Source organism: Columba livia, chromosome 2, assembly GCF_036013475.1.
Source record: "Columba livia isolate bColLiv1 breed racing homer chromosome 2, bColLiv1.pat.W.v2, whole genome shotgun sequence".
Lineage (NCBI taxonomy): Eukaryota > Metazoa > Chordata > Aves > Columbiformes > Columbidae > Columba > Columba livia.
In genome coordinates this window covers 21,859,673-21,881,865 of record NC_088603.1, presented here as the reverse complement: position 1 = coordinate 21,881,865, position 22,193 = coordinate 21,859,673, and the positions used below count along the sequence as shown (strand labels likewise).

General features: G+C 38.6%; 1 protein-coding gene across 7 annotated transcripts in view; it reads left to right on the top strand.

Annotated features, from left to right (window-relative positions):
• Positions 1-22,193, top strand: part of CACNB2 (calcium voltage-gated channel auxiliary subunit beta 2) — a 246,123-nt gene that overhangs the window by 74,569 nt on the left and 149,361 nt on the right. Inside the window, exon 1 of one of the 7 annotated variants that reach the window (XM_065050842.1) lies at positions 17,775-19,068. The exons of 5 other annotated variants lie outside the window; for them this stretch is intronic. In XM_065050842.1, coding sequence (XP_064906914.1) covers positions 18,988-19,068 — 81 coding nt within the window. In that variant the 5' untranslated portion in view covers positions 17,775-18,987. Of the gene's footprint in view, positions 1-17,774; positions 19,069-22,193 lie in introns of those variants that run through there. One more of the 7 variants, XM_065050845.1, reaches the window with a different exon arrangement.

Genomic DNA, 22,193 nt, shown 5'->3' with positions numbered 1-22,193 from the left:
GGAATAACCTGATTAAATTTAACAAGGGAAAGTGTAGAGTCCTGCATCTGGGCAGGAACAACCCCAGGTTCCAGTATAGGTTGGGAAATTACATATTAGAGAGCAGTGTAGAGGAAAGGGACCTGGGGGTCCTGATGGACAGCAGGATGACCATGAGCAAACACTGTGCCCTTGTGGCCAGGAAGGCCAATGGCATCCTGGGGTGTATTAGAAGGGGGGTGGCTAGTAGATCAAGAGAGGTCCTCCTTCCCCTTTACTCTGCCCTGGTGAGACCACATCTGGAATATTGTGTCCAGTTCTGGGCCCCTCAGTTCAAGAAGGACAGGGAACTGCTGGAGAGGGTCCAGCGTAGGGCAACGAAGATGATTAAGGGAGTGGAGCACCTCCCTTATGAAGAAAGGCTGAGGGAGCTGGGTCTCTTTAGTTTGGAGAAGAGGAGACTAAGGGGGGACCTCATTAATGTTTATAAATATATAAAGGGTGAGTGCCATGAGGATGGAGCCAGGCTCTTCTCGGTGGCAAACAATGATAGGACAAGGGGTAATGGGATCAAGCTGGAACACAAGAGGTTCCGCTTAAATTTGAGAAGAAACTTCTTCTCAGTGAGGGTGACAGAGCACTGGAACAGGCTGCCCAGGGAGGTTGTGGAGTCTCCTTCTCTGGAGACATTCAAAACCCGCCTGGACATGTTCCTGTGTGACCTCACCTAGGCGTTCCTGCTCCAGCAGGGGGATTGGACTAGATGATCTTTTGAGGTCCCTTCCAATCCCAAACATACTGTGATACTGTCATACTGTGATACTGTGAAAAAATGCATTCCAAAACAATAGAAACTTTAAATAAAGATTAGTAGTGAGATTTATGGTATGGCTTGTACTGTGTATTTCAGTTTAAAGTAATTAAGGACCTTGGTATGGTTTTATTTCAAGATGCTTCTTTTGTGATGCTGGGGACTGTAATTGGAGAGCTTTCTGCCTGCCTGCAGCAAGCAGGATCCAGACGGCAGGCTTTTTGTGCCTGTGTCTGGAGGATATCTCAGACCTCCTGAGGGAATGTTCTCTTTTTGGTGTTGTTAGCTTTGGACTAGGGTTATTTGTCTGTTCTTCTTGATACTATAATCTTTTCCATCTATCACTTAATCAGGTTTCTCGCCAGATCATTCTTTATCGTAGCAGATGCTGTCCTTTTTCTTCCTTTTGCTCACTCCCTCCCTATCTCTTCATTGCTGATTTATAGTTTGGTTTTGTTTTCCAGATACAGCTGGTTTTTTTTCCCTCCTCTTCTTCAGCATGCTTCTCTGGTTTTGACATGCAGAAATCTTGCTTCACATTTGCAAACTTCTTTTCCTCCTGTTGACATTAGTCCCAGCTTTGTATTTTCCCTTCCCAGGACTGCACCTGCCAGGGCTATTTCTATGACCTTTAGTACTCCTGTGCCATGAGCCCTGGCCTTGTACCTACCCCCTTCTCTTCTTTTCTCCGTTGCTGCTGTTATCAGTTTTAGCGCAAGCTGGAGTTGTTGACAAGAAGAAGTTGCAGCCAAAAGGCAGCTGTTGATGAACTGTTGTTATCAGGACTTGCCTCCGTGATTCTGTCCTTTGTGTATTGTAGGCAGAAAAACATGTTGAGAGGAGGAAAAAATGTATAAAGAAGTTGTAGTTTTCTGATAATGAGAGGTAAATTACAAGTTTTAGCATACACACAGTGTATTTATAAGACTTGGCTGGATGAGTAAAAATAGTCCTTTAACTTTTTAAAGTGACTGGACTGTCCATGGGACGAGGTGGGTATATCTGACATAAAACTGCTAGAAAGCAACCCAGAATCTCTGGATTTTGGGGAAACTTTCTGTATTTTATACATCTATTGGAAGTCCTTTTGCATTTTTTTCTCTACCCTACTTTTCTAAGATTTTTGTTTGGTCATATGGAAAGAAAACAAAAGGGGAATAAAGTGGAATAAACTGATGTGGCAATACTTAAAGAGCAAGTAACCTGAACCAAGACTGTCAGTCATTGTATACCAGCCAATCCAGGAACAAACTTTGCACTGCCCAAAACACAGGGAAATAAATCCCCTTTATCTGCATTTCCTTTGCTACAATAGTCCAACAGAGCCTATATTTGTTATGTTGTGGAGTGTTACTGAAGCTAACCTGTTTCCATTGCAGTTCTAGTCCTTTCAAGTTAAACTTCACACATTTGCTCTAAATATTTTGTTTTTTACATACTAGGTGGCCACAGTTTCTTATTTTTGACTCCCATGTCTGCATTTAAATGATTGTGCTCCATTTTACGAGCATAGAATTTGGACTACAAAGCCTTTGTTTAAAGAAAAAGAAATAAGAATATATTTTTTGTCCCACTTTCTGTAAGTTCTTGCTGCATTCCCTAGACACAACCTTTGAATTTAATTAACTAGAAAAAGGGGTTTCTATTGAAAAGCTTTCTTACATTTAGGTGAATTATATGGAACATTTATAGCTCATTGTGCATTCTGAGGTAAAACGATATAACAGTATCACCGGTGGATAAAATTTTGCGGCAATATATGTAATAAGGGCCTGCTTTCTTTCATTTTGTTTGTAATGTAACTGCTTGAATAAGAGATTTAAAATATTGAAAATTTCAAGTCAGCAGCAACATCACAACTTTAAATACACTGAAATAAAGAATTAGAGAACCCCATTTTAGTTATTTTCCTGTAGTCTCATCTGTTAAGGTTGAATTAATATTTCCATTGGTAGTACTATCACTAATCGCTAAACCAGGGCATTGTTTTGTTAACCTCCACTAATTTGAGTATATCAAAGTAAGTGACCTTATTTGCATTGTTTCTGGCAAGAAAAGCTCAAGACTTGTGAAGCCAATCTATGTCTCTCATAACATCCTCCTCCTATACCAGTGGCACCCTTGACACTGTTTTTATGCATATTATTTTAGAGTTTTCTGAAACTGTATTTTAAATGTCATTCTTAAAAAGTCTGTGTGTTTTCTGAAACCTCTATTATATTCATGAAAATAAGTTGCAAATTTGCAGTAAGCCATACACTGCATGCTCTATTATTAGTCTCTTGGTGTTACTAAGTGGAATCAGGAGTTGTAATCTCTGCATGCAAACTCAACAGTGTTTTCTCCTGTGGCTGTGGAAGAGTCATGTGGAAGGAGGCCTGAGGTGCTTCCCTTCCACAAAGCTGCTATTCTTTGATGGAAGAAGAATCCTGCTGCACAAGTATGTGTGCAGAAGTGTACCGTTTTCAACAAAACCTGAAAAAAAGGAGTATTTGTTAAAAATAACACTTTAAACTAACTTAACAGATTGTGATGAGTTAAGTACAACCCATTTTCATCCTTTTTTTTTTTTGCTTCATATTTTTTACCCTCTGCCTTTTCCCCACTTCATACATAGTGAGTTTTGCTGTCCTCAGTTGGTAAAAATGTTTTTCTCCTTCTAAGTTTTTTATTGGTTTATTTTCTTTGTATTGCGTTCTGACTATATTTCTTCCCTTCAACATTTTCTTGTTCTTTCTGCTCTTCTTGGGTGTAATGTCTTTGGGTACAATGCTTACAGACTTCACTTGTGATGGAAAAATGTAACTATTTTTGGCGATGTTAATACATTTTTTGATGAGTTGCCATTCCATAACCATTTTATGAGATCGTGAAGCCATGATAAATTAACTGGCTGTCCTACAATACTAATTGAGTCTCCTGACTTCTCTGAGGAAGATTGCTATGTTTGATGTCTTTCCTGCTATCTTTATACTTAACTAGAGTAGCAAAATTAATAACTTACTAAAAGGGATGTGAGAGGAAAAAGAAAACAAAACCAAAAAACTACTTTTAGATTTAAATTGAAAAGATAGAATTGGTGAAGTGCTGAACATAGCCAAGAATGCTCCAATGAGCACAAACTTTTCTGGAAAAGGCCTTGCAGTAGTTCTGGTATGACTAAACATTCCCTTCCAGAGGAATGTTGAAGGAAAAGGGATTTGTTGGTCAGTGAACGAAAGAAGAAATGGAGAAGGTCAAGGTCCAGATAAGCTGGAAGAGGCCGAATGAGATTATTGAAAGGTCAGCTTTTTACTTCATCCTAAAAGAGCTGAAAGAACTGATTTTGTTTAAGTAATGTGTTAATGTGCCTTTTATGTGTGGCAAAAAACAAACAAACAAACAAACAAAAAACTTTTGGCTTTCGTGGAGTCCTTAAAAAGTTTTGCTAGTTGTGGCAAGGTGAAATGGAATTAGAGCTGAGAGTCAAGGAGGTGTTTTCGGTTTGCATTGGTTTCAACATACGATTTACACATCCTTACACAAGTTCGTTATAGAGCTCTTGTATATGTCTATCCTAGTCACATCTACTTGCACATTATTTGTGGGTGCAGATATTGCCAGGACTGTCCAGTAACTCTGGTTACTACATTGTCTTTTCTGTCCAGTGCAGCCAAGCACACTATGCTCTAAGAAACAGATATTCATGGAGCTATGACACCAGGTAGCAGGCCCATTATACTGAGTGCGCTGTGTTAGTTTTTTGTGCCTATTCTGTATTTAAAAATAGCTAGTCATGAGGGACGAGTAGCTTTTACACACTCTTCCTCTAGATGGAACCACTCTGCTGCTTCAGTTGGCTGAAATTCTGTATGTTTAACAGCTGAAGGAACTGTTGCAGCGCGTCCTTGCCATCCTGCATCTGCGTTCAAATGTGCCTGTGGCTCAGAGCAGACTGTGGCATTAGAGGCACGAAGAGAAAGGAGGAGTGTTCTTGGCTTTTGTGTTGCTTCTGGAAATAAATATTTGGAAGGTAGTGTTTGCAAACTTTGATCTGTTACAGAGTAGAGAAAATGACTCTCTTTATGGGAATATTGACCTACTTTTCCTACATCTGGCAAAATGCAGTCAGATGCTTCATCTTGCCCTTTGTCTCTGTAGAGTCTGTTTCAGAGTTTATAACCAGACTGTTAGCAATAACTCTCACTATCTTCACATTTTATGATCCTTTCTGTTTATGGGTTTGTGCACAGAACTTGGTCTACTACAGCAGGCATTGATACCTCTGTTTTCACTAGAAACATCTTGCTTCATTTATTGCGTCTCTGTTTCCATTTGTTTTTTCCAGAAACTTTCTTTACTAATGCTTTTCCCATATTTGGTGATTATGTGCGTTTTGTTCAGAAATTTGTGTATACAACTTTCTCAAGGTTTCTCTCTTTTTACCTGATGCGGAAATAAGTAGGTGCGTTTAACTGTTATCTTCCAGTTGTAAATGTGAACTAGATGTATTACATAATATATTCTTCATGTTGTTTTTATTGAATTAATCTGGGAACACAGATTTTACAGAACCAATATATTTTATAATTTTTAAGAGTAGCATATATATATATATGCAAGACTTAGCCCACTGCACGCCTTGTGAAAGATTCAGAAGATAAACTAGTTTGATTAATTATCTGCCTGATCAGAATCAAACATAGTAAAAGATTGTCCAGAAAAGAAGAAAGAAAAAATTGTGTAGGACACTTAATCTCATGGGTTTTAGGACTCTTTTTCTCCTAGAATATTGAAAGTGTGCTGAAATAGCGTGGCCTACACAAAACCAGCACCAGTAAATAAGTAGAACATACTGATTCTTAGTCCCCAGCAGCTAAGGAAGGAAAGCCTTAGTCATACAATGGCTTTAAGACTGTATCCATTGATTGATGTTACTCTGTCCTGTAAGCAGAAATAAATATGGCAATGGATTATTGTCCATTTTGTAGAATCTCTATTACCACATAATACTATTAAAATAATAATTGATGAAACATTGTTACTGGGGTATAGATTTTTAGAATAGAATAATACTGTTTAGCAGTTATGTTGTCAGTGCAGTTCCTCTATCTTGAGTTTTCCAGCTTTTGGTAAAACATACCCGAATATTCGTTATTATTATAGTAGAACTAATCCGTAAAAGTCCAAATGCAAGTCTAGAAGTGAGTTTAATCTAGATTGTGTTTGTGTGAAATAATAAACCATAGAAATTGAAAGAATTAGAGAAAGAATGAAGAGAAATTTAGAGAGGATGCCAAATGGAAGAATTCAGCAGACCCTGAGGAGGTATGCCACGTGTGTAGAAAAATCAGATGGAGGGGGGTTGCATATGTGGAACCTTTTCTTATGAAGGAAGTAGTTAATGTTGTTATGAACTATTGCACACATTTCATTAAATACTTATGTTTGTGTGTGTGTCTGCAAACAGATACATAATTTGTGTAATATGGACAGCTGAATTTTTACAGATTTTAATTAAACTACGTTGGCTAATGGCTGCTAGTAGTTAAGTGTTGTTGTGTTTGATCTATTGAATTAGCGATGTGCCATGACCCAGTAATTTTATTTATATTTTAATAATAGTCAGTCTATACATGGGCTAACACGTTTGTGTAGGTTACGTAGAGATTACAGTACAAACCTTAAAGAAGACAAGAGGTGGAACAGACACCAAAGTGCAGGAGAAGGAAAGAAATGTTACCCTCATTGAGACAAAGAAATTTTCATTAAACCAGTCAAGTACATGAGATAATACCTGGTCTAAGAAGGCAATGTTTGCACCTCTGGGGAAATAAAACCCTATTTATTTTGACTGACCGTGCAGTTTTGTAACTCATAAGTGTCAGTGGCCAACACTGAGGGAGACTTCAGTGATCAGATTGGTTATAAAAAGCTCTACTTCACCAAAAAGAGGCACTCAGTGACGGTTGCAGCCTAAGAGTTAAGAGATACAGAAAGAGGGAAAATGCAGTAGAAACAGGAAATTCTGTAGAATGTTTCTGGAGAAGGAATTAGCTTCTTCACTTTTGTTTTTATAAATGTTTTTGACTGATGACTGCTTTGGAAGTTGTAGGGTTTTGTTTTGGTTTGGTTTGTTGTTTTTTTTTTTAAATCAGGTTTGTGTTAGATGCTGGAAAATGCCTGGGTGGTAACCTGTCTCACCCAAAGCCTATTGTGAGTCAAACATCCTAATGTATTCATTGCATATTTTAAGAAATATTCTATTTGTCCAGTGCATCCTCATGGTTGTCCAAAGGTAACAAAGTCTGCCGTAGAAGAGAGTGTCCCAGGGTCAGGTGAGTCTGTGCAACCCAATGTGTCCCACTTGCTAGTGGGAACCGAGACAGCAACGTTTGAACAGGTTTCAACTGAGCTTGTCACAAAACATTTTAAAAATGTTTTTCCTTTTGTGATCTTTGGATTTCTTAAAAATTACAAAGATTTTAAAAAAACCCAAACAAACAAACAACTAAATTAAAAAAAAAAAAATATGAGAAAAAAATTAAGGAGACTTCGAAGGAAACTGTCGTGTTGCACAGGGAATGTCTCCTGGTGCAGTGACCTGGCCCAGTCTTGCCATGGCTGAGCTCCTTCCAGCCATGGACACAGGACTTCCTGCAGGGGACCCTCCCTCCAGGCGTGCGTTTGCAAATGTGGTACGTAGGTCAAATATTGTCCCCTTACTTTATACTCACTTTTAAAATCACCTTGGTTTCAAAGAGATATGGCATCATCTTCTAATTTTCTCATTGTACTACTGGTACTTACGGTTAAGGAGTTCACTCCAGTCATAGCTACGTTTCTAATCTGGATGAAGTGATCCTTGTAAATCTTAAAGAAAAATGTCCAAGTACTGTAGATTGAAATAAACCTCAGACGTGAATCGAAATAACTTTTTCTTAAGAGAGAAGTTAAAAGGAGACAGCAGAGGGAAAAACAAATAAACAAACAGAAGTCTTTCCAGAAATAGCAATATATATACATGTGGTACAGGCAGAGATCACAGAGGTGAGTTTTGTTCTGTGAGCTCTCTTCAGTCGCTCATGGCTGAGATCTGGCTGAATTCAAAGAAAGTCTCTCTGCCTTCATGTGCAAAGTTTGCTCGCAGGAACAGTTGTTATTGTGAGGCTTTGCCACAGGACTACCGAACAGAAATGTTTTCTGTATGCTTTGAGAAGTGATGTGATGATAGGCAGAAAAAGAATATCTTTTTTTTCTCCTAAATACTGTAAAAATACCAAAGGAACAGTGTAGATATTTTGCATTAGGGAAGTCATATATATTCTGGTAGAAATACATTTAGACAAAACCCACGGATGATAGATGATACAGAAAAGCCAATTCGTAACTACTGCAGTAAAATCAAATAAAATAGTTAAAGAACAGTTCAACCAGCTGGAAAGAAAAATTTTGAAAAACTGCCAAGGTCAGTGCGATTTGCTGATTAAATGATGCTCACATGTTCGTATGCCTGTGGGTTGTGTTTAATTCCCATACTTCCATGATTCAAAATTGAAAGCATGCTAAAAAAGGGCAAATTGGAGCACAAAATAAAACTTGCATTTGTAGTCATTCCTTTAGAGGCTGCATTCTGTGTATGTGACAAATTTTTGGAGTGCTCTCCAAATTAAAAAACTGTGTGAATCGCAAATTAAGAGTAACTTCTCTGTCAATTTATCATCACGTAAAGTGTGAATTTCTGATCTAGAAAGTGGAAAAGAATTTATTTAAATTTTTTTAAAGTGAATGATTACATTCTGGTTCCTTGATTTGATGTAGCAAATTAGATATACAATTCTTAATACAGAAATTAATATAAGCAACTAATTTATTGAAGCAAAGACAAAACTCTTACTATTATTTTGGTAGACTAACTTTTTCCAGTTTGAACTGCAGAGATTTCTCAGTGCAATTCTCCAGATGAACAGGTGCAATGTGATATTGTTATCATAACACTACAGATCAGCTTGTCTAGTCAGTAGGATTCACCTGTGACAGTGGATATGGAAACCCGGGAAAAATTTATTTGTAAGAAACTCCTTCTTTATAGGCTGGAAAATTGTTTAGATTTCCCAGTCAGAGCTGGGATGAGAAAGTGAAATATAGCAGTTATTCACAACTCAGGTAGGTAAAGTCTATTGCCCAAGGCAAGCTGATCAGGTGAATTTAAGGCCTGTTTGAGGGAGTTGTAATGGAGTGTTGCTTGCCTAAAGTAGATGCAGACTCCAGCAAGCTGGGGAAGGTACAATTGGGACTTTTTTCAGCCAGCAAGCCTAGTTCAGTTTCAGCTTGTGGGGGCAGGATATCTGTGCCAGCACAATAGCAGGGACCTCGGTGGTACCAAGAATGGAGGAACCTGCAGGAACCATTGTGTGAGGTAAACTCATCTCCAAACGTATGTCCTTCTAAATTCTTGGAGATCAACGTGTATACCAGGGTTCACACATTTTGTCAAAATGTGGTTTCACAGTTTTTCCGGTGGCTCTACTTTGCTCTGAAGGAGGGCAGAGGGGTGACCCCACCAGTGGCCGTGGCCGCTGTGGTCGCTGCCTCCTGCCTGTTGAGCGCTGCAGCCTGGCGGGAAGTGGCCTGCCCTGCGCAGGAGGAGGAGGCTGCAGTGATGCCGCCTCTTTGCTAGCTTAAAATTAAGATATATTGCAGCCTTAGTGTTACATGTTGTGAGTCTTGTTGAGATAGAGGTGTTTGTGTTAGGTTATGGAGTTTGTGAGAATCTGTTCCACTTTCTCGTCATGTATTTACCCACTGGCTCTTCTCTCCGCTCAGGAGGCTGCTCACTGCTGCCACTCACTCCCAACACTCCTGGTAACAGGCAGCATAAACTGCTGAACATCATTCTGTGTGATAGTCCCCATCGCTTTCATCCATCAACGCCTGAGACGTGCTCCTGAGCCCGCTCTGCTGCTCGAACATTCAATTCGGTGCATGAGCGATGATGTAATTTGTGGCCTTTTTCCAGAACAATACTTTTGATTATATTGGATTTTGTTGGGAAGCCCGGAAGGATAATCTGTCTATGTAATATATAAATATTACCTGAACAAGTTGAACTTTACTTAATTACCTTTTCTTCTTGCCCTCCCTCCCCCCTCCCCATTTCTGCTTTTTCCCCTGAGAGCCTCTTGTTGACTTTAACTACAAAGGTTCTATAGGGCAGAGTCAGGGATTTTCTCTTGATCTGTCCTGCACTGGCTGCTCACAGAACACCTGCTGTCTTACTCACATGTAGACAGTAAAACACAAGAAGCAAAGGTACAGATCCAACATATAATTTCGTCTATAGCAAATATAAAGAGGCGTGAGAAAGGTGACATCACTAAAGGCTGTACAAGCCAGTATCTTTCTTGGCACACGATCTTCAAGATGGCAAATATTATCAGATTTGTTTTAAGAGCATGTTTGTAAGTGTTTTGGCTTTGAAATCCTTGCTTCACAGTATGTTGCTTGTCCCTGAGGAACAATGTGACATAGTAGAAGAGATTCTAAATTGTACTGGCTTTTCACTGGTGATTTAATTGATTAAAATAAAACATTGTGTGAGTTGAAAATGAAACTGTCTCTCTGAAAGGCTTGCACAGGTCTAATAGTGATTTAGGATATCAATGCTCTCTAAACCTCATTGCTCATTTTTAGCAATTTGGGCTTGAGATGTTTAATGATGATGTCTAATAACAATAGAGAAGAAAATCTTACCAATGGTAGGAAGGCTGAATTCACCTACACTGTATCTGATACAAAAAAATACTTCAAACAATTGAACATTGAATAGGTTCAGCATCCTGTCCTTTTCAAACATTGAATGTATAACTGAAGGTTTTATAATCTCTGTTATTGCTGTAGTCTAGGATATTTGGCTTTTCAATCAGTGAATTTTCAATGAATGCAAGAGATGGCCACAGGAGAACATTATCATCTAATATTGCTTACGTCTGTACAATGTTCTGGTTGTTTCGTTACATAGAATATTGCAAATGAGTCACTTTAATTTATTTTTGCGTACATGTGTGTGTTCTGAGTAAACTGTTGGAGTACTCATAAGACTAAAAATCAGAAAAATAAAAAGGAAAATATTCAAGTCATGATGTCAGTAAGTCATAGTAAAGGATACTGCTCAACTACTCAAATAAAGAAATGCAGCTAAGAACATTTATTTAATGTAAATATATTTGGATGAGAGATCCATGCCCAAGAGTTGTGGTAGCAGGTTTCGAAGTGTACTCGCTCTACTTTTGATACTCTTATGTAAGAATTACACAAATATTTTCATGCATATAGAAAAAAATAATAATTTTGAAGAAGTCATAGGTACCAGAATTCCTATTGCTCACTAAGGCTTAAGGAATTTTGTTTTATCAAGATATTTTTAGAATTAATATATTATCTCAGTAATCAATATCTTTCTTAACTTGTGGTATATTTTCTTCTTTCACAGAAAGGCTTGATTTGACTTACCATTGATTATTGATTGATGCTTTTGATTATTTGTGATTTTGAATACAATTTAGTACATGACACTCCCCAAGTATTAAATCTTACTTATTTGAGCATTTTAAGTACTTCAATTATTATTATATACAGTGAACTGAAATACCATTGAAATATTACATTTACATACTGTTCGAGCTTTCTTTTGCTGTGCGCGTCATTAATTTTCTGCTCATAAATATCCAATGTGAACTTTTCAGTAACCCCTAAAGCAGGGGTGTCAAACTCATTTTCACCGGCAGCCACATTAGCCTTGTAGTTGCCTTCAAAGGTGAAATGTAATTTTAGGACTGTATAAGTGTAGGACTAGTTACATTAATACAGTCCTAAAATTCCACTCCACCGATTAAAGGCAACTGCAAGGCTCATGAGGCCCCAAGTGAAAATGAGTTTGACACCCCTGATCTAAAGCGTCATGCAAAGCTTGTAAAAATCATGGGTATTTTCCATTTCTTTCAGTGAACCTTTTTTTTTTTTTTTTTTTTACACTTTTTTGCATTGTTCTGGAACATTTATATTTGTGCTCTGTATTGCTGAGTAGCACAGATATGGAAAGAAGCTTCTTGTCCTATCTACTTAGAAACTACTGGAAACAATGGATTCTCTGTGTTATTAATATCCATAGTATTTCTTCCAATTTTGAGAAACGTAATCCCTGAGTCAGCTGCAGTGTCTCAGATAATATGTTTTGAAAAGACGAATAATTATTATGACCCTATTACAATGCTGAAGGATTCTTTTTAAATCAAACTTTGAGTTTTCTGAGTTTTGGTTGGTTTCACAGGTTTGTAGTCCTGGGGATTGTGGCTGTTGTAAATCCACCCCATTTTCCTCCCTGCCTGCTGGGCAGCCCTGCCATGGCAGTAGCCACCTCCCCTTGCTACCCAGCCCTTCATTTCGTCCCCTACGTGTTGGCTTCCAAACTGTGCAGCTTGGAGGTTTTCTACAACCATGGTCTCCGTTCCAGAAGAGGTTTTTTTCAGAATCAGTTTAGAGGAAATAAGCTGATCCTTTGAGGAACACCAGTTACAAATGTGACTTGGAACAGGTTGTGGGGATGTGCTTAAAGCGAGGGGCCTGTCCCTGTCCCGCCTTTGGCTGTCTGAGAGAGTGGCTGCAGCGCTGGTGGCCGGGGCTGACAGGAGGGACAGAAGGCAGGGGAGCTGGAGGAGGGTGGAGAGGCCTGGGAGTTGGGCCATGCAGCCACAAGTTATTTGATGGCAGGGGGGAAATAACCACCAAGATACGGAGCTGGTGGAGACAGAAGGAGGAGGAGAGGGAGGGGTGGATGCCAGGGTCTGAGCTGCAGTATCTTTCTAGTATCAGCAAGCAGAAGACCGTGTGCCTTACTCTTTTTGATGGCCCAGCCTATGTAAAGAATAACAATTATGCTTTGGCAGCCCATGTCACAGGTTCCTGTGTTATGTGTACAAAGGCTTTTCTTTAATGATCTTCATTAAGCAGTGCAGTCTTCCATAATGTTCATCTAATTGCTTCGCAAACTTTAATGAGCAAATTTAGAGCATTTCTTTGTAAGGCTATGTTGTTATTTCTGTTTTATATCTAGAGACCAGACATGTTAATTCCAGTGTCTGTATATTCTGAGGAGCCAAACTGAAATGACTCTGGCAAAGTGCATTGGTTTCAGCCACAGCTCTGAACTGAGGACAGTTGCAGGCAATACCGTGAAGCTTGTTGCAATCAAAACCATTCAATTCCATGCATCCATGCATTCATATGATTTTGGTTTGGTTTGGTGTGTGTGGGTTTTTTTCCTCCTTCTTCTTTTTTTTTTTTTTTTTTTTTTTTGTGTGTGTGTGTGTGTGTCAGTGGTGCTGGGACTTTAATTAAAACCTATAAAAATTTTAAAAAGGGAAAACCTATGTGTTTTAAATTGTTCAGATTAGGAAAATAGTTATTTGAAAGGCAAAACACCTAAGAATTGTGTGTATACATCACAATGTAGTATTTAAAGACCAAGCAGCACATTCTCTTCTTCTTAAGATCTTAGCTGTATTCATCACTGCATGGCTGATACTCAGGAAAAAAAAAAAATCAATTTACTTGATGTGTGGCATCACTGTTGCTGAGGTAGGAGCTTAGTATGTGAACATGAGACAGGAAGAGAGAGGATAGTTTTGTGCTTAAGACAGAAATGGATTTGGCGCTTGTTTGGCTCTTGGCAAGGCTGGACACTTTGCTTAAATCAGAGATTCAGGTCATTCTCTAAATGTCTCGTGTACCACCATTTGGGAATACCTGGCTTAAAACAACTCTGACCTCAAAACTGAAGTAATCAAGATTTATTTGTGGAACTGCTGAGTATACAAGAGAGCGGAAGTTCACAAGTGTGCTCTAAGTACAGAAAGTATTACAGAATGTTAAATTCTTGGAAGGATCAGATCAGAATCCTCTCAGACTAGAGTCGTCATTAGCTAATGGACTCATCTGGAATTTATTGTTCCAGCTATCAGTTGAGAATAATAGTAGCATCTCCCCTCACAAGCATCCTCTGAAAACATGCTCATGGTACCCCTATCAGAAGTTGCAGTGAGTGTACAAGAAATGCATCCTCAAAAATGAGGTGATGCATGATCAACATGTGCAAAATATGTCTATTGTTTTAGGTTTATTGTTCAGCATTGTTCATCCAAGGAGGACCTTCTGTTTTCTATAACACAAGAAAATTTGTGTCCTCGGGAATTAAAGATTAGAACATAGGTCCAACATACAACAGAGCTAATTTCTGCAATTTCTAGTCTTGATAGTGTCTAAATTTTCAATACTTATTGTCTTTTAATTTGGTTTTCTTAGTGCATCCTGTTGTCACTAAGGTAGCTGTTTAAGTAAAATTCAGTATTTCTAAATCCCTCTGTGTGAGGAAATATATTTATTACATTTCATTTTAGTCGAGCATATGTCTGTCAAACCCTCAGCAGCTGCTGCTCTAAAATCCTGTGAACTGGGTTAATATCAAGAAGGAGAAAACTCAAATGCCAGTTGTTTTCCAGGTTGTTTGTGTGGGACCAAGTGTGTTTATTAGCACAGTATATAGGATCAGATTGGACCTAATCTGTTCTACACCGGTGACAGTATTGTAAGATACCTTTGTGTTAGGTACAAATGTGGCAAACTCTATATCCTCTAACTTTCAGAATGGAATAAACTCATGAGTTTCTCTGTGAAATATTTTTTTCCTTTACTATGTCTAGACATGGCATATTTGAAACAGAACTGTTTCTAATAACTGGTTAATATCTCACTGAGAATCTTTCTTGTACTTTCAAGCATTTGACTATGGAAAGTCGCCATGCAGCTGTAGGGATGTCCATCCAGTCATATACCCCTTTATTTCAGCAGTCCAACTACTAAAATTTGAATCTCAATGCACTTCTTGGATGCAATCATCCACAGTTTTATTTGGGCCTCAATTTAAAAATTGAGTGTAGCTTCACAAATAGAGTTTTTCCAAGGATGCTACTGCTCTTGTGCTGTGGGATCTGGACGAGAGCCTGGTACATGGTGTGTGCCGTAATGAGCACTTACTACACAGCATCCTGTCCATACGTACATATGGACAGCATATGTTTGTACATTGTACTCGGACTTTCGGAAAAGATGTGCTGATGTTCTGCTGTGCTGGTAGTGATTCACTTCACAATTGTAAGCTGGCATCTAAATGCACTCACTAACTTAGATTGTTTCATGGGACATACACCTACGATACATGAAAACAGTAGAAACTGTGAAAATTGAACTGGGAAGCAGAAATTTATATAAGTGCATGAATGTATGTTTAGTGTGTTTATGTCTAGGCAAGCATGCAACACACAAGTGCTCACCTTAAGCATTCTGAGAAGCCCAGAAATTCTTACCTTTTAATTTATTTGCAGGTAATTAATGGCAGCCACATGTATGCTACATATCCTACTTAAATTAATGTTTCTTTTGATATATGTATACTGGTGCCATTTTTTCCCCTTCCCAGAAGTAAAATGGGATTTGTACGCTCCAGGGTTCCCTTTTCCCTAAACTGGCTGTAGGCAGACTTGTCTCAGCCCAGTTCCTTTATCAATTATATATGATAGTGCAGATTCAGCAGAGACTGCAAAACCACAGGTTCAGGTCTGCTTAGGGTGCTTCAGGTTCCTCTTGCTGACATCAGTTTCTTAGTTTCACTCCGTTGGAAATGAGGGAATTGCTGAGCATAACTGGACATACTAATGAAAATATTGTTGACTGTTTAATACATCTGCCTGATTCTCAGTCAGCTCTCAGGAAAGCAAATTATCTTCTGAAGTTATTTTTCCCATTTTAAGAACAAACCTGTTGCAGAATAGTGCTGAAATTTCCTTTGCATTTGTTTCTGTCATGTTCATCTGTTTTGTTCCTACCAGAACTAATGTTTTTGGGAACTTTTTTACCTTATTACTTGCGTATATTTTATCATTTTATGGTCAAAGTCAGATAGCGGGAAGTAATGCTATCGAAGTATATGGGAATTCTGTTGTGATATTTGCCTGTGTTACATATGTATAAAGAAGCATGCATGCATACTATAAATATGTAAGAGATATTTTGTTACCATAAGTAGAAAAATGGCAGTGATGGTTTTCTACTGCTAACAAAACCATATATGAGATGAAACAATGTGTTCATCTGAAAGAAGTAATTTATATTTTATCAGAGATCTGTTCCAGTGATATTCAGAGAAAGTGCAAATCTATAGCACACAGTTATTCATAACATATGCCCTCTTTTGTCTTTGGTGAGTAACACATAAGAGATTTAAGATGTTTCAATAGAAATTAATAGATAAAAATACCACAGTCTTCATTGTTACATTGCTTAAGTATATGACTCTTAACAGGAATAAATGCACAACCTAAAAAGCTGTTCCTGATGCTGTGTCACTGATGCATGGAAGGCAGCTCCACCAGTAAGCTGTGCTAAAGTGTTCAAGGTTGGCTTGTAGTTTATTGCCTCCACACAATGTTAACTTGTAGGTTTCGTTCTATGGCATTTTATGCCCTGAAAACCATTACTTGTGCATTGCCATCTGTGGCTTATACATTTTCTTTCTGTTTTTTGAAGGGGGAGGCCTTTGTTTGGCCATCTTAATTACAATGCTACTTCAAAGAATTTTTAGTCTTTCTGCCTTAAAGTGTTGGGTTTTAAACTTGATAGTTGCTTTCTCAGAAAAGATAAAACATTATTGGTACAAAGTATTTCTGTGGTTAGGAGTGAGCAGTACTCCCATGATGCTTTTCCTCTGTCTGGGTAAGCTGTTGCATCACCAGGAGAAGGATCATTCAAATGCCTGAAATGGCAAGCGCTGACTGAAAACAAGTCAGAGGAAAAGCATCATGGGGGAACTGCATAAATCCTGAGCTTCTGTTTGCATCTGCTAACCAGGTCTATAATGAGTGACTGGTTAATGGCTTGCTGGCAAGTGATTCTATGGTCGGCATGAACAACAAAGGGGACAACAGATATCTTTGATATATGATTCATGTAAAGATGAAACCAAGAAGAATGCACCTCACTGGTGAATATCAATGCCAGAGTTGTTCTGAGATTGAGTAAAATTATTCCATATGCCATACGAGAGAACAGTTATGAGATTTTGGATCGTCTCTGTATCCCAGAAGTGCTGCACAGTTTGGCAGTATAGATACAGCTATGCATGTATGAGCCTTCATTCTAGCATACACAAAGCAGGGTGTATCAAACTTGTTTTAGTTACCCTCGGTGTGGACTATAAATCTGCAGAAGACTGTAATTGTTTTGAAATCAGAGAGTTATCTCCACTGGAAAACACATGTATTTTGCTTCTGTTTCTTTTAAAAAATAAAAAGTTTATGCTATCATCTGGGAAAAGACCTTAATATTACTTTAATACCCATAAACAAATCACGGACCCATCCACAAAATGAGTTTGTGAAATCATGCATTTATACAAATACATTAAATAATGAGTGTAAAGTGACAGATAATGCTTGGAGCATAATCTGGGTCTGTATCATGTGTAGATAATATTAAAGTTATTATTTTGAAGTCCTAGAAAAATTGTATGTTGTAATGCAAACTGCATTTCTGTGTCACATTCACAGTGTCTGGCAGATGGACTTAAATGAATTTTGTACATTTTTTTATTTTTTTGTCATCTCACCCCCTTATTTGTTCTGTTCCACCAGTCTCCTTTTGTATTTTGATTTATTCTTTTCAAGATTCAATACCACGTTTTTATGATGGTACTATAATTTCATAATTTGTCCTACATTTTTGTTTGATAGCCTGTACCTATATTTAAATAACTGAATATATATATTTGAATATGGGTCATGCAGGTCACTTTCTTATACATTTAATGATATGCTTTGGAAAAAGCACATTTGAATTACGTTATGAGTAGCATAGATACTGGCAGGATTCAGCAGGTATTACCCGGGGGAAGATGATACTTCTCACATGTTTGGTGCTCAGGTGCCACGCAGGGATGCTCATACTGGATCCAGATTTGAGCAGTAGCAATCTGATGCACAGAGTGTTTTAGGTACAGAATGCCACTCTTTGATGTACCGTGCTCTCGTGGGTGAACCTGTGAGGCTCTAGTAAGCTCTTCCATCTGGAAATGGTTTGAAACATTCCTATAATGTAGCTATTAAAAACAGGATCCCGTTTCCATTTTCCTCTTTTTAAAAACAGCGCAGTCCGGCTTGTTCATACTTCTCTGTTCCTCTTGGAATGGACTGCTCCAAATGCTCTCATGCTGTGCGGCGAAGCAGAAGTATTTTGCAAATGGTACTGGCCCGTGTGCTGAGCGAGGAGGCAGAGGTCTTCCTGTATAATCCGATTTCAATCAACTCACTCTAATCACTACTGATAGTTGCAAAATTTAGCCTGGATCCGCTCTAGTAATCTAGATTGACAGGAGGTAAAAGTAAAGGGACAGAAGGGCAGAGGAACAAAGAGAAACAAGCAGGGACAGTGATTTTCTGCGTTTGCTTCCCATTTTGGGACGCGTGTCTGTGCTGGCGGGTGCACCAGGCGCCGTGGTGGGGGCTGGAACCACCGGTGCCTCCGCAGGGTGGGAGCAGTGGCCACCTCACTGCCAGCATGCACGGCACAGCAGGCACCCACACGACCTCTTGTTGTGCGTTATCTATTGACATTGAGGTTCTAATTCTCTTCTTTACACGAAAGATCCTGGGATTGTGAAATATTCAGGCATAGCAGCAGTTAAATGGTGCAGCCAGCAACTGGGCATCTCTTCGACATCCTCTGAAGGCAAGTGGCTTCCAGTGTTGGGCTTCATTCTCCTAAAAGCTCAGAGCTTGTGTGGAAGCTTCGTGGGTAACCGGGCACTGCATTTTGTCGGAGGAAGGGGGACGTCTCTGTTGAGTGGGTCCTCTTGACTTTCAGTTTTAACTTTTTCAAGAGAAGAGCCGACTTCGGATTTCATGGATATACAGAAATACAGCCAGCTGGTGCTGAAGCCAGGTATTTTGCAAAGATTTGTCTCTGTTTGACTGGATTATACATCGGGAAGAAAAATGACTTTTTTTATTGTTACCTGACCACATGCTCAGTGTGCCTGTGTCAGCCAGGCTAAGGGACTGTCCTCCCTGGGGTAACAGAGGCACCTGGACTGCTCCTCCATCTGACTTTCCATGCTGGTGGGGCTGTTGTTGGTCGTCTCAGCCTTGCATGTTGCCATGCTAAAAACACCCAAGGCTAAAAATGTGTCCTGGGTAAGTACAAAAGGATGAAAAAAGTTTCTATGAATATGCATTTTTTAGATATATATGAATATACTTTGCTCTCTATATATGTGCAGCTATAAACTTAAATAGAATGAGGTGCAAGGTAGATTAAAAAATTATAAGTGATTTCATGTCATAACTATTTAAATTATTCCTAAGAATTAAGAAAAATAAAAAATACATTTATTTGAACACAACTATTTTGAGGGAACTATATTTGGAAATTTTAAAATTATAGGCTTTCAACTTGTTTTTGATATAAACTCTTAACCTGTGCTAGTAGAGGGTTTGTGCTGTGTACTTTTAAATCAACTGCAAAGTTGGTGTGGCTTTCAGGGTACAGGATCAAGGCCTTAAGGGTAAGGTTTAAAGATTTGAAGGGGATTAATTATTTTAATGATATTTAAATTTCTATTTTTGTATATTTCAGTGATTTTTTTACTGTAGGTATATGATCCATGTCTTTAAACCTTATTAAACAAGTCCTGGGAGTTGTTTCAGTGTGTTCCAATAAGGTGTAACACAGTGGGATGAAGGAGTCTGTGTTCGGTGTCTTTTCTGTAGACTTTCTTCATTTTTACCAAGAAAATGCTTTTTTATTTTGTCCTGATACATTATTTCAGTGTCAGAAACTAGGCTTCTCTGTTGGGCAATAAAGTAAGCCATGAAATACAGTTCCAGAGTAAGTAACAGTGCCCTTTCCTATCCCCCGTCATGTACGATTATACAGCGCTGCTGGCACCCAGCCTGCTCTAGCGAAGCAGCAAAGCATCATCAAACCCCAGCTCCACACAGAAAGCTGGACATGCCGGCAGCTCCTCCATATATGGCTTTAGGGCTTCTTGTGTGACCTCATTGAATCCCAAATCTTGCCCCAAATGGGTTGCCCATAACCTTGTCTACAGTGCTGGGGTTTTTTGGAAATGAAGGACGTCACTGCCAGACATGAGGGTGCAGAAACCTTCTGTTCCCAGTGGCTGCTCAGTGATTAATAGCTGGGAAAATCCACTACTTTCCAACTGACTTAGAAATTTTGGTGTGTTTGTGAAGCAGGCTATGGTTGTATGGAAGTGTAGTTGATAGGTGTTTGTATCTCCCGACTTAGGTATTGAAGGATAAACTGCTCACATACCCAGTGTGTCTTCCTGGATGCAGAAAACTCAAATGTTTGCAGCTATGATTGTCTCCAGGTTTAGGTATTTAAACCACCTGTTTCTGATGATTATGTTGGAGAATGCCAGGGTACTTACTCTGACCCATAGTTTTGTACCATGGAGTAATCACCGCAAATAATAAAAGTAAGACCTCTCTCCCCCTCCATACTTTCACTACCAGTTTGCATACAGAAGGAAATACGTGTATCCTGTCATGAAAACAGTACATTTTGTTAATAATTGCAATTGAATGATTGTTACATTTATGTATGTTTATGTATGATGGCATAGCTCTGTATTGTAAACATGAGCGACATTTAGTTGTTTCACTAAACCCATAGTTATACATGTGAAATGTGTAAACTATAAACTGATTTGAAAAATCCAGTGCAAAAATGGCTATTTAAAGGTTGCAGCTGTGTGCTCTGTAAAGAAACAGATGTGGCATCCAAACCACTGTAGCTTTTGGGATTACTTCTACTTTATGTAACACTTTTCCCCTTCAAAAATAAATCAATAAAACTGCAAATATTATTTTTAAGGATTTCTGACTTAATGTTAAATAAGTGTATTTTATTAGTAATTTATGGTTGTGACTCAATATCTGTTTGAGACACAAAGAGCCAAAGAAAGAAATTCATAGTTCTATAGAAAGAGGACGATAGGTCTATGTAATTCTTGCATTCATCTCTTTCCCTTTGGTTTTCTTGGGTGGAAGGGTGTGTGTTTAATCACTTCGTCCATCTTTGGCAATATAGTATAATGGTTATTCACTACTTAGTGGTGGAAGTTATCATTTTCTTAGTAAGTATGAAGATAATTCTGTGACCATTATTTTAAATGAAAAAAAATAATCAGAATAGCTATTCACTGAGGAAGTTTAAAACAAGTGATCAGAATTTTTCAGAACATAAGAGTGGATTGGTTTGGGTGTTTTTTTTAGTGCTCTAATGGTTTGAAAACATGAGATAGATACCCTGAAGTAAAGTGTAAGGGCACCTTACAGAATCAGATACCTGCTCAAAGTGTCATTTGGTTTAAATCCCAACAAGTGGAGATTATCTTCAATTTTCCTAAAAATCTGGAATTTGACTCTGGAAGTTTTACCTGTCTTGTGATTTGATCTTGACCTTTGTGGATATTCAGTGAAAATATGAAGGTCCAAGGCTGAATCACAAAGATGAGTGCAAGAAAGAATTTGGATATAATCCAGCAAAGCACTTAAACATCTGCTGAAATTTCACGTCATTTCTTACCCGCTTAAAACTTAAGCTTGTGGTCAACCACATTTCTGAATTAGTGCGTTTGCTAAATTTGTGTTATTCTGTAATTAAAGTCGGTGTTTAATCTTTGTGTCATTAGCATGCAAGTTCTAGAGGACAGAAGCTATGCCATCATGGTGTGTGTTTGTACAAATGATTGCTACCTGCTGGCAAGTACCTACCTGGGTGCATTCCCCTGTGGAAAACAAACAAAAAGCTGCTACAGTGTTTAAAAGCTAGGAAGTTTCTGGGACTTTTGCCAACATTTTGCACCAATGTGTCTGACAGAGCCCTGACTGCTGCAGGGACTCTCACCTCAGAAATCACAGGGCTGAGAGATGAATTTCTTCTGTCTTTGAAGAGCCGAGGAAACAACAGCTCCTTAGTGGGCTGTTTCTTCCCCAGAAGCTCTTCAAATACCATTCGGTAGATCTGCAGGACTTCGCTATAGGCTCTAGGGCTTCTGGATGTGAATTATAGCCTTGGTTTCATGCATGCAGTCTTGAGGAATCTTTGGTTACTGCTGCACATGGTCTATGGCTTTTTAAGTCCATTAAATGGCCTTGGAGGAGCTGTGGTGACTTTAGTTTTAAATTACATAGAGAATATTTTCACCTTTCTCTCTAAAGACTGTTGAATGTTTTTGAAAGTTACTGGGAAGAGCTGAGGCTGACCTAGACAAGATGAATGTAAAATC